The sequence below is a fragment of the Oculina patagonica genome, chromosome 2, assembly GCF_052425735.1.
Source record: "Oculina patagonica isolate OP01 chromosome 2, crgOcupat, whole genome shotgun sequence".
NCBI lineage: Eukaryota > Metazoa > Cnidaria > Anthozoa > Scleractinia > Oculinidae > Oculina > Oculina patagonica.
The window spans coordinates 27656083-27669582 of record NC_135759.1 but is presented as its reverse complement, the minus strand read 5'-3'; the positions used below and the strand labels follow the sequence as shown (position 1 = coordinate 27669582).

The 13500-nt window shown below is 39.9% G+C and overlaps 2 protein-coding genes across 2 annotated transcripts; both read left to right on the top strand.

Moving 5' to 3' along the window:
• The first annotated feature begins 5117 nt into the window (after window positions 1-5117).
• LOC144641920 (von Willebrand factor A domain-containing protein 1-like) lies at window positions 5118-7787 on the top strand. The gene is made up of 3 exons (XM_078500937.1): window positions 5118-5368; window positions 6347-6751; window positions 7199-7787. Exons 1-3 carry the CDS (start codon window positions 5272-5274, stop codon window positions 7486-7488), a joined length of 792 nt encoding a protein of 263 aa, XP_078357063.1. The 5' UTR covers window positions 5118-5271; the 3' UTR covers window positions 7489-7787.
• Window positions 7788-10500: 2713 nt separating this feature from the next.
• LOC144643864 (vitrin-like) lies at window positions 10501-13165 on the top strand. Its single transcript, XM_078503250.1, has 4 exons — window positions 10501-10571; window positions 11089-11255; window positions 11812-12219; window positions 12573-13165. The coding sequence occupies exons 2-4, from the start codon at window positions 11126-11128 to the stop codon at window positions 12878-12880; spliced, it is 846 nt and encodes a 281-aa protein (XP_078359376.1). The 5' UTR covers window positions 10501-10571; window positions 11089-11125; the 3' UTR covers window positions 12881-13165.
• Window positions 13166-13500: the final 335 nt, after the last annotated feature.

Here is a 13500-nt window from a genome sequence, read left to right as displayed (position 1 = left end):
ACTGGTTATACGAACGCTGGCAGCTTCCCCTTTCTGTACCGTTACACCGGTACAGAACCAGGGACGGCGGAGCAATTTTCCAAGTGGGGGGGCTGACTAGAGACTTGAAGTGGGGGGGCTTAAAATACTTTTCTCTTAGTAAGTCTTTATTTTTTCGGAAATTCTGGGGGGGGGGGGCTAAAGCCCCCCCCCCCAGCCCCCCGGCTCCGCCGTGCCTGAGAACTCAAAATCGAATCAGTCAAATGATCTTAAAATTGAATCACTAGAACTAATTTGTTGCTGTACGCGGCGAGTCGGGTCACAAATAGCAAAGCATTATCGTCCTATGAACTTAATTATAAGGATTGGGATGAAGATCTTGAACTGACATGCTTGTTGAGAAATAGTTAGACTTGCCCCAAGTCGCTCGTTTTTTCTTTGCATCTATAGTTACTTAAATAAAATCGCTTTGAAATCAAACGAGAAAGACCACTTGAGTAAAATCACCTTTGTAATCGCGCGGGATTTATTTCTGTGAACGCGCGCGCGACACTTACCGAGAAATGGCTCGGAACGAGCGACTTGTGTCACTTGCAGGAAATCGATTCTGGCTGACATCATGCTTGTGTGCACTGAATTGGTTTCTTTTATCGTATTGACGTCAGTTTCGTGCGCCGTGTGCAGCTGACGCGCGCTGTGGCGTGTGTTAAAATTGCGATTTTCTTCCCTTTTTGTGGGAAATCATACTTAAGGCCCTTGATGGCTCTCTCATTTCTGTAAGATTTAAAAGGGACATGCACAAAAAAGACATTTGTGTTGTTTGTTCTAAAACTGGTTTAACTGCCGATGTTAGAAGGAAACAAGTCTACTCAAGAGCTGAAAATTAAACGCAAGCTTGTCTCGCGGGCAGCGCGCGCTAAGTTGGCGGGCACAGCGCGCTCAGTAAGTTCGCGCGCAATACAATATGATTGACATAATCTCGATGGCGTCACCGGTGAAAAAAATCCACCGGTGACGCCATATTTCAGAATTGGCGCGCTGCAGGTGAGCCAAGTCGCTCGTTCCGCAACGATCCTCCGTCATTTTGTTTCTCATGCCTGCGAGCGCCCTCCGTTTCCGTATCCAGCGGTCTCCTGCGAATCTAACGAGCGACTTGAAACAAGTCTAAGAAATAGTAGGAACATAGTAGTGTTAGTGAGGTCTTTACGACTTAGTCATGTAGAACTGGTCCTATAACTTTGAACGGCCATTAAACAAATTACACTCTATAGTAATTAGATTGTACATTGCTTTACTTAATTAACTCCATTAATTAGCGTTACTTAATATTCTATGCTGCCGCACCAAATTCTTTGAGAGGCTCTATATTTCACTTTATATGAAGTGCGTAAGTAACAAAGGAGTATTCTATCAATTATTGGTACAATTTTAATCTGATAAAGCAACGTACTTAACTGGCAAGACGGGAAGAAGCGATGGGTGGAAGAAGTTTAAAAAAGACCCAATCTACAGGAGAATATATCTGTATTTGTGAATCCTGTCTCATACATTATCGTCCCAGTCCCCGCCGGCTAATAGACAAGATGGCCCTGGGGACAAGGAAGGGTTGAGGACATGACCACCACAGATCTAGAGCAGAAGCAAGGTTTCAAATTTACTGACTGAATTTAATCGTATTGTCTATCTTACTAGACAAGAACTGTACTTCAAGATATAAGTTCTTGTAAGTCATGATGAATTGTATCAGAATATCACGGGTTTATATGTCTCGCCGCGAGCGTAGTGTTCTCACTCAGTCTCCTCGTGCTATCGAACCACGCGGAACGGCATATTTGCTAATTGTTTATGATAGTGATTTTTATCACCGAGCATTCAAACGTTCCTCATCAGTATCATTGCTGGAGAGACAACGTTAGGGAATAATGAGTGGAATAAAACCAAAATCAAAGAGATTGACTTGCCCACTGCCCTAACTGCGAAACTGGGAAAGAGACGGCAGCATTTGTTCAATAAAAAAAAAAGGTTGTATGAATGCGGTGGAAATTGGCATTTTAAATTATCGTCTCTGGAGTCTCAAGACGATGGTGGCCCACGCCACCGGAACTTAAGTTTGGATTAAACGAATCTTTGTCATGTACACAGGAAATTAGTGATCGAATTACGTATAATAACTGTCTTCTTAGTTACCCAGTAGACATTTGTACTCGTTTGTACTCAGAGATAGCACTTTAACCTAGATCGCTCGATCCAGAGTCTAATGTTCAAATCATAATTTTTAATTATAGAATGATACCGGGAGCAGAAGCCACGCTTCGCAAGTGTAACTGAAGGAAGTTGTCCTTTCCTTCTTCTCAGCGATAACGGTACTTTGGTATTATAATTAAACTTCTCAAATATTCCTTGCATTCGTTTCCTTCTTCACTGGGTTTTACTTTACATTAGTCCTTTGACCTCGTCATCAGAAACCAGCTTAGCTAAAGCAATCTATCCTTCAAGCTAAACGCTTAAACAGGAAGGGGAAGTTTAGCTGAACTGAACGGATGAATAATGATTATGCTTCCTTTTCTCCGCTATTTGTACTCAAGAAAAGACAGTACTAGAACCTAGATCGCTCGATCCAGAGTCTAATGCGCTGACCATGAACTCAGAATGATACTGAGAGCAGAAACCACGCTTCGTCAGTGTAATACCCGATTCCCTCTATAGCGCGCGCCTGCAGGGAATCACGGTAGTTGTATTCATCAAACCATGCGCGAGACTCAGCAACGATGCACGTTGCTGAGTCTCGCGCATGGTTTGATGAATACAACTACCATAATTCCCTGCAGGCGCGCGCTATAGAGGGATTCGGGTATTGAAATGAGTCTTCCTTTCATTCTTTCTCAGCGATAACGGTACTTTGGAATTATAATTAAACTTCTCAAATATTCCTTGCATTCGTTTCCTTCCTTGGGGTTTACTTTACATAAGTCCTTTGACCTCGTCATCAGAAACTAGCCTAGCTAACGGAATATGTGATTGAGTTAAACGCCAAAACAGGAAGGGGAAGCTTGGTAAAACAATGATTGTGCTTCCTTTTTCCAGCCATTTGTACTCAAGAAAAAACAGCACTCTAACCAAGATTGCTCGATCCAGAGTCTAATGTGCTCACTATAAACTCATAGAGTGATACTGAGAGCAGAAACAACGCTTCGTAAGTGTAACTGAAATAAGTCTTCCTTTCATTCTGTCTCAGCGATAACGGTACTTCGGGAACGAGGTTGCTTCAGATTAGTAAACTTCCCAAACATGTACAGCATGAATACGGTATTTTGTTACTTTGTCGGGGTTTACTTCATAATTTAATACATTAGTCCTCTGACCTCTTCATCTGAAACAGGCCAAGCTAAAGCAATACATCCTTCAAGCTAAACGCCAAAACAGGGAAGGGAAGTTCAGCTGAAGTGAACGGATGAATAATACAATTATACCTCCTTTACTCAGCAAGCACGTAGCCGACGTATAACAAAATTACTTTTGACTCAGTGATCGACTCTAAACTCCGGGAGGCCAAGGAATTAACACGTCTAATATCTCTAACTTAATGACGCTTTCAAATTATTTTTCTGAGATTTTTTTTCATTTTCATTTTCATTTTTTGTTTTTGTTTTTCATCTTTGTTTCTGAACGAGCACCTACCCCTTCTACTTATCGACACCTTAAATTTCAGTGCACACCTTTTAACTAGCCTGCGTTGCAGACGAACAAAACCCCAGTTATATCCGGATATAACCGGGGTTTTGTTCGTCTGCAACGCAGGCTACTTTTAACCAGTTCCCTTCGACATGGGAAGGAAAGTATTCCAATAACAATTTTTTTCACAATCGTAGAATCGTGAGGAAGTTGTGTGGGACTGTCAACTTATTAGTACGTCCTGTTTGCGTTCGACGATCTCAAAACTCGCACCATTATAGTGCGCAAATGCGACACTTTGATAGCCAGCGCCTCGAAGTGGCGGCGGGCAGCCTTACCTAAAGATTTGCCAACTCTGGCCAACTCTCATGAGGCAGGGATCTTGCACACATCTCCCAGCTGAATAGCCGACGTGTGTAATTCTTGAAATTCTCATCTGTGTAATTCTCGCGTGGTTCAGAATTTTCCCTCGCCGAAATTAATTTTCGAAAATCAAGACAATTTATTTTGTTAATAGTTTTGAGTGATATCTTATAGTCAAATTGTGACGAAAATGAGCCCCAACATCACTAAAACAACCAAAACCTTCAGCACAACCAACAAGCAATTTGCTTAGATACGTAACTCTATCTTTAAATAAAGTTAACACTTGAAATAGATTCACGTGAGCAAGAAAATAACTTTTTGGTCTAAAGAGCTTTCCGAAAAAACTAACGCATTTCCGCTTTGAAAATTGTGGACTGAGTTCTAGACAGTTGCACGCAAACATTTCAATGAGGTCAATAAGATCATCCAGCACTGTTTGAAAGTTTCAAGGATCACTTTTAAGGCCCGTGTTCGAACTGTTCTCATTATAATGGCCTATAAACAATGTAATGAACTAAAGAAAAAGTGTTGTGGCGTTGGATTTTTAAGGAAACCTTTTTTACACAATTTATCGATGCACCCAAGACCGATGCTTATGTGGCTTCTGATAAGGGACTGGGGAAGTTTTCTGCGATGGAATGCAGTGTCGCGTCGTGCTACGGAAACCTTATAAGCGCCAGCACTGATGAGACGCGATACTTGAGCGCGCCAGCACCGCACGTCGCGCTGCCACCGATCTTTAAATATATACAATCCCACTGAAAGGTTCCTAGCTGAAATAAATGTGAAAAGAATATTTGACACATACATGTATGTCTATGGATTAAGAAGAACGGGGATAACGTAGGATGGCATGTTGGATGAAATGTGCATACAGCGCTTGAACTACGTAATGAAATGTATAGCATTTTAACTAGTTTCGACTTGTTGCAGCAACCCAGCGGGTGTACTATAATACCATTTAGCAGGTATCTGAAAGAAATATTACCCAGAGGAAGCTTAAACGTAGAAACTAATACGTGACACAAACATCAGCAATGGACCACTGAAAGCTGAAAATAAATCAGCAATACCGAAGTTTGAACATGTTAACATCAAACTTCCCGTTTTGATGAAATGTCGTGTGGAGAATGAAACAAGGAAGCTGTTGGGTCTATAAAAGCAGCTACCCCAACACAACAAGCTCAGACCTAAAGTGACGCGGAGCTACTCAGACAAGGGCTGATTCTCTACATTGCTGACAAATATTTCCAAATGTCGACGCAGTTCTTAGTTGCGACGATCTGTCTTCTCGCCTTCCTTACAGGTCACAGCTTCGCAACTCCGGATCCGGACCCACAATATTATGAATGTAAGTGTAATTTATTAGCCAACGTGCAATCCATCTTGTAAGTAATTTCGTATTTGTATATATTCGTGTAAATAACATCAATGTGTCCGCTTCTCGCGGTAGAGAAGAAGAGAACTAAGTTATCCGGTTTTGAACATGCTAGTTGTTCTTTTATTGTTGGTTAGTCTCTCGAACATGGCCGATCAAGCAAACTTTCCTTTCCAAAAAATAGCAAATCACAACGTTTCTCTATAAGCTCATCTTGAACTGGGCCACTTTTCCTGAGAACGAAAATCTTCACAGCACTGCATGCATGTAGAGAAATATAACTAGTAGATTAAGCAATATTTATTACCATGCCTGCGTAAAAAGCTCCTATTGTAAATTTTGAAGCACGTTTCGGTCGTGAAGTGCAGCACTGGTCTTTCTTCTCAGCTGGCAAGTTTAAAGTGACAAACTGACAAGCTGTACCAAATTTAGGACAGCTACACTGAAGTTAACTTGTCTATAAAACAATCACCTTCTTACGATTTCAAACCAAGAAAGTTTAGAGCCCAGAACAGTGAAAATGAATAAACTTGAAAATGTGGGGATTAGCTACATTTTTTGCCTCCATGATGTGCCTGCTTGTGATCCTAACAGGATCAAGTTCAATTCGGCACTTATTTTCTCTCTCCCAATTTACCCAAAAGACAAGAACGACCCTTATTATCAGAGTAAGTTATTTCATTTTTACGAGTTGCTTTTAATTCAAACGTAATAATCAAGAAACCTTGATTACTCGAGCTTGGTTTTACATTGTTTGTTTTTTATTTGAAAACCAGATAAAATATTTCTCAGCAATTCCGAGAAAATCTATAGATTTGTCACTCATAATATTTTAATATTCTAAAAGTGTTTCCTATCCTGAGCAACTGTTCGCGGAATTAGAAGGTGTTTCTAAATAGGATCATCCTCATCATGGCCATTTTATAAAATAATTCTGCCTTTCATTTACAGCTTTTCAAACTGTGCCTTCCCAGGATGTCACTGCAAAGAAGCTCATGACCGGCTTTCTCGGCTATCCTAAGACAGTTGAGAAGGGGGCTGACATAACAAAACGTTCACCTGTCATTCAAGTTGAAGATTTTGTAATAGTTATAGACGGTTCTGGGTCAGTTAGCCGTTGCGAATTCAAGAAAGTAAAAGAAGTACTTAAACTGATGGTCACACTGCGCAATCCCAGCCATTACGACACGAAGTACGCAGCGGTTACCTTTGGCTCCACAGCCCAGGTCAATTTCAAGTTCTTGCCATACTCTTCTGCAGCCAGTGAGATAGCGAACATATCTTATCCAGGTGGCTCGACTAATTCTCAAGCTGGACTAGCAGAAGCAAAGAAACTGTTTAATGACTCTAACTCAGGTAATTTTTTACACAAAATGTAGACAATGTAGCCTAAGGAATAATTGGCTTTCGTGGGCGCAATAGATGTTTGTTTTCTCAGATTATTGGGGAAGCCTGCATGGGCGGGAAGGTAATCCACATTCATTAGTCGACCTCTATACATACCGAAGATGCAGCTTCTATAAAAACTGTCAGCTCGGTTATTCGGGACAGAACTGATAGCTTTACGAGAGAAAAAAGTAACTGTATTTATTTAACTAGGCCTTTAAAAGTATCACAAAGCAAAGAAATCCTTTGAAAACTCAGTTATAGTGGTTGCCTCCCTTTTTTATAGAACTTGTTTTATTACTTTTAATTATGGCAAAGATGATACTATAAAGTGAGACAACAGCTAAAAATATTTGTATTGTTTGTCATCGGTTCTTATCGTTCAATTGTTTGAAGTAATTTTTTCATCTTTCAAAGGTCGCCGTCCGTGGGCAAGGAAGATGGTTTTATTTTTCACTGATGGTGATCTGACCTTACCCGATGTCAACGCCAACGCAATGAAAAACAGTGGTGTGGATATTTATGTGGTTGCTGTTGGAACTTACATTAACAGAATAGATGAGATTGTAAAGGTGGCCTCCTATCCACCAGAGCGGTTCCTGTTCAAAGTAAAAGATTTGGCGGGATTCTGGGATATTATTCAGTTGAGTGTAAAACAGGTCTCGCCGGGTAAATACAGCATCGCTAACTATGACCCTCCTTGTTAATAAACTGGGGTTACTTCAGCTTGATGTTAGACTGAAAAGTGCTTTGAAAAAGCGTTTTATCGTTTACTGTGCGTAATGCTACACCCTTCAATTCTATGTAGGAGCTTATATGTAGATTAGTAAAGCCGAAAGTTTAGTCATTTAAGGCCAAGCTGTCTTTTGTGCTTTGATTCAAACTGATCCGGTCTCCATTTGGCATATGCCTGGAGACTAGTATTCTATAACTGCAATGGTATTTACTGTATCAATTTTAGGTGATAGATAATATTTGATGCTTTGTGTGAATCGCACGAACATTTTTTTAATAAATATTAAACAACAAGTAAAATGATGATTGTTTAAATTTTGCGCATTATTAAGTGTTTATTTCTTTTCTTATAACTCAATGTCCTTTGAAAGTGTGATTTGTATGGAAATGTTGGGTCTCACATGAATGGCTCCGCCGCTACCTTTCAAGGGAATAGTAGAACAAACAACAGGATTAGTGCCTCTGGCCCCCAAAACAACACCAACAGCTACTTTACAAGACGTGACTAAACATGTACACTCGACACAAGATATGTGGAGATAATACGATGTGATTAAAACTCGCCCATTGCCCTAAGAAACTGGGAAGGAAAAGGAAGCATTTCTCCAATAAAAAAGTTGTATACATTGGAAGTTGACATTTTAAGTTAGCGTCTCGGAAGTCTCAAGACGATGGTGGCCAACACAACCGGAACTTAAGTTTGGGTCTAATGATTCTTTGTCATGTGCTCAACAAATTACTTAATTACTGCCCTCTCAGTTACCCAATAGCCTTTTGTACTAGATTATACTCATTTGTACTCGAGACAGCATTCCAACCTAGATCGCTCGACTCAGAGTCTAATGCGCCAACCATTGAGAGACGAAACCACGCTTCGTGGTAGCTGTAACTGAAATAAGTCTTCCTTTTCTTCTTTCTCAGCGATGGTACTTTGGTATGATAATTAAACTTAAATATTCATGGCATTCGTTTTCTTCTTCACTTGGGATTTACTTTATCCTTTGACCTCGTCATCAGAAACCAGCCTAGCCTTAAGCCTAAAGCAATGTATTTCAAGCTAAACGCGTAAACATGAAGAGACAGGAAGGGGAAGGTTGTCTGAACTGAACGGATGAATAATGATTATTCTTCCTTTTTTCAGCCATTTGTACTCAAAAACAGCAGCACTCGAACCTAGACCGCTCGATCCAGAGTCCAATGCCCTAACCATGAACTCATAGAATGATACTGAGAGCAAAAACCACGCTTCGTGGGTGTAACTGATAACGGTACTTCAGATTATAATTAAACTTCTCAAACATAATTTGGGGAGCTTGGATATGTTCCCTTCTTCCCTTGGGGTTTACTTTACATTAGTTCTTTGACTCGTTATCTGAAATCTCTTTTACAGAAAACAGCCTAGCTAAAGCAATATTTTCTCCAAACTAAACACTAAAACAGGGAAGGGAAAGTTTGGCTGAACTGAACGGATGAATAGCTAGTACGAAGAACGTATAACAAAATTCTTTGAAGTCATAGACCGACACTGCACGGAAATGGCTTCTCAACTTCGAGAGACCTACACGTGTATACGGAATTAGCACCTCTAATCTTAAGTGAATGACGCTTTTGAATTGTTTTTATATACATACTGTGATTTTTTTCATATTCGTTGAGGTTTTTCATCTTTTTTTGATGTGCATCTACCCTCCAGAGTATCGAAGCCTTTAAAAAGAAAACAAATTGCATGGGATAACACAGAACTACTAAAAATAAGTTCACCTTCGACCTGGGAATGAAGCATTTTGACAAAAAATTTAAAAATCTTTTACAATCGTATTGAGAAGATGCGTAAACCTCAAACCTCGCACCGTTAAAATATGCAAATGAGACAGTTCAGGTGCAAATCGCCAGCCACTTCTTAAAATGGTCGGCGGACCCCTTAACATAACGTTCTGAATAGCCGTCGTGTGTAATTCATAAAACTTGACGAATTTAATAAGTCAACATGTGGGTATAGAATTTTGCCTTGAAATCCTTGAGAATTTAACTTGTCTAAATAAATTTATTTCAGTGCTCTTGGTTTTTGCGTTTTTGTTAAAAATATTAAATTTTAGTTAGAAGTGGGGTGAAAAGAACCCCAGGCGACATCACTGCAAACAACCAAAACCTTTAGCACAACCAACAAAGGATTTGCTTGAACCCGAATATAATCTCCAAGTTGAAGATTGAAGAGAAGTGATCTGCGATGGAATTTAGTGTCATGTCGTGCTACGGAATGCCGGCAATTGACACGCAAGCAGTACTGAATCACGGATCATGTATACATCTCTCACTGAAGAGAAATCCGGATATCTGCTCATTTAATTTTTTGCTTTTTAAATTTATCTCTCAGAATGAGCAACTACAATTCTAGGTATCGACACCTTGCTTGCTTTCTAAAAACCCGGGTATAAAGTTGAAGTTGACATTTAAAATGATCGTTTCGGGAGTCTCAAGACGATATAGGGGCTCACACCACAAAAGCAGAAAAAAATGTGGAGTAGGAAAGGGAGAAGTAATAAGGAGGAAAACTTTATCCCGGTTTCTGTAGCCTTGATCGGCTAGGATTATTTCTACTCTTGCTGAATAGCTACAGAATGCTGATTCATCAAAATTTACACCCTATAGCATTTTGTCCGGTTGCGCCCTCAGTTGGGACTCACTTAGCCAGTACCCTTCGCTAGATCCGGAGTCCAACTCGCTAACCATTAGTCAGCAGATGCCACGCTTCGTATGCCGGTTTCCCTGAAATAAGTTCTCCTTTCCTTCTACCTCAGCAATAACGGAAGTTCTAAATTCAACTTTTCAGACATTTCACTGCACAGCACAGCATGCACCTTGATTTTTTTTCTTTGTTGGGGTTTACTTTACATTAGTCCTCTGACCTTTTTATCTGAAACAGGCCTAGCTGAAGCAATGTATCCTTCAAGCTAAACACCAAAACAGGAAGGGACTGACAGGAAGGGGAAGTTTGGCTGAACTGAACGGATGAATAATAGTTATGCTTCCTTCAGTCTCAGCTAGCACGTAGAAGGTAAAAGATAATTCCTTGCTGACCGACGCGATAATGGCTTCTTTTAACTCCGTATGCCTGTGCGGAGTTAGCACGTCTAATCTTTAAATTTCCATGTTTGTTTTTCATATTTCTCATTTAATGTGCAGCTACCCTCCTATGTAGCAAAGCCTCGAATAAATTTAGTCAATGCAAAATGGTAGAATACGGAACCAGTTCTTTTTAGAATCCTTAGACTGGAGGAATTCCTCTCGTGTGTGCACGTGCCAGATGGTCCTGTTTTCCCCATTTTCACGAAAGTGGGTCAAAGTGGAGTTTAAACAATAGAATTTAGAAACTGCTTCCTGTCTACTTATGTTTTGTGGGGAATTCCGGAATGAGCAGGTTTCAGACGTGTGGTGTAACAAATATCTTCCTTCTCAGCGGATACAAGTTCAGAGTTGTCAACAACTGTCAAGCTGTACCAGAAATAGACCAGTCACAGGAAGTTCGTTTTGTCTATAAAAATAACCACTTCTCTTCATGATTTCAAACCCAGAAAGTGTGGAGCCCGGAACAGTAATCAAGACTTAAAAATGTCAAGATTTGCTGCCTGCCTTGCCTCCATGATGTGCCTGGTTGTGATCCTAACAGGACCAAGTTCAGCACGCCCAGCTTACCGAAATGCAACTTACCCAACAGATCCGAACGACCCTTATTATCAGGGTAAGTTATTGCCACTTTTTAAATTCACAAACATCAGTACTCTTATTGCCACTTTTTAAATTCACAATCATCAGTACTCTTAAAGCCACTTTTTAAATTCACAAACATCAGTACTCTTATTGCCACTTTTTAAATTCACAATCATCAGTACTCTTATCGCCACTTTTTAAATTCACAAACATCAGTACTCTTATTGCTCTCAGCCGGTCGCAACTAAAATAAAATCATTTTAAGATTTTATGCAAAGCAAACGTTGTCCGCGTACGGCCGCATGATGTTATTTGTCATAAACTGGATCTTTCATCTTTACCACAATAAAATTTAAAGATTGTACATGTAAGGTAAAACAAGACAAAAGCTAAGAAATATATTTATCATAAATTATATTACAATGCAAGCTGCTAACAATTAAAACTTTGTAATGTGGAAGCCTGAAAATTAATCCAACTCGGTTTGGGTCGGCGAAGTTTCTAATTTCTGTGCATTCCGCAACATAAGGAAACATCATCTCCCCCTTTTTAACCCTTTGGACAACAATTTTGCTTTTTATTTGCAGCATTTCAAAGTGTGCCTTCCCCCGATGTAACTGCAGAGAAGCTCATGACCAACTTTATGAGCTATCCGGCTAGGTTGATAGTTAGTGTTCAAGGCGGCATTCATAAACGTTCAACTTCCACTGAAGATATCGTAATAGTTATGGACGGTTCTGGGTCGATTGGTTCTTGCGAATTCAAGAAAGGAAAAGAAGCACTTAAACACGTGATGAAAACAGCGCACAATCCCTCATATGATACGAAGTACGCGGCGGTTACCTTTGGCAGCTCAGCCACTGTCAATTTCAAGTTTTTGCCATACTCTTCAGCAGCCAGTGAGATAACGAAGATAGCTTATCCAAATGGTGGCTCCACTAACACTCAGGCCGGACTGGCAGAGGCAAAGCAACTGTTTGATGACCCTTTGTCAGGTATATTCTGCATATTGTAGCTAAGTTAGCTTAAATGCTTATCGGCTCTAATGAGATGAGAAGTGTCTGTTTGCTCAAGTTGACGGGGAAGTCTGGGCGGGATGACATTTAATGCTTTTAAGTCATCCTCTGCTGTACACACCGAAGAGACCCAGTTGCTGAAAAGTCAGTCACCTCCATGTCCTGCCGGTCAGAAACTCAGTTCCATTACTATGAATCTATCATTAACACTTTGAAAGACGTTGACCTTTGGAAACTCAGTCGCAATGTTTGTGCTACTTTTTTTACTGATCTTTATTTTAATGACTTTAGGGAATTGTTTGTAATTAATGCTTTCTTTTATTTTAACAAAGGTCGTAGAACCTCCCCAACAAGGAGCATGGTTTTTCTTGTCACTGATGGTCAATCAAACGTTAATTCCCACTTGACCGTACCCAACGCCGACAAACTGAAAGGCAGTGGAGTGGAGATTTATGTGGTTGCTGTTGGAGACTACATTCACGGAATAGATGAGATGGTTAAGGTGGCCTCCTATCCGCCAGATCAGTTTCTGTTTAGAGTAAATGATTATGCAGGGTTCTGGAATATTGCTAAGTTGATTGTCAAAAAGGTCTCTCCGGGGAAATACAGCACCGTCAACTATGACCCTCCCTGTTATTAGAGCAAGGGTATTTTATCTTCATGTTAGAAAAGTTAGAACGATTCTGTGAACGAGTACCTCTTATTTGCTGTAGGTTCAAGTTTACACAAAAATCCGAGAACGGTAATGGCTACACTCTTCAATTATATGTAGGAACTAATCTGTAGATCAGTATAGCCGCAAATGTAGTTTTTTAAGCCTAAAACTGCCCCGAGCTCCACTTGTTGTATGGAGATAGACTTGTAATTTGTAACCGCAGTGGTAGTTATTTTTAGATGATAAGTAAGATTTGAGGTTTTGTGTAAATCCGACGATCTTTTCTCATGATACAAATAAAATGATGCATTTTTATTTTGCACACTGTTTGGTTATATATCTTGCAGCAATTATAGGTGCTTGGGTTAAGTTATTTCTTCTTTTGTTAAAGCTCAGTTTTGCGTTAGTACGTCGCACCATCTGTAACTGGCGATATGGGAACCAAATGCTTTCAAGAGTATAAAATATAGTTGGGTTTTGAGGTACTGCTTTCGTGTGATTTTGCTTTTTTTAAAATAAGCGTTTATTTAAAAACCTTTACAGTTTTTGGATCTTTCTTTCTTTGTTTCTAGTTTTTCAGATCAATTTGAGGGATTTTCTGACAT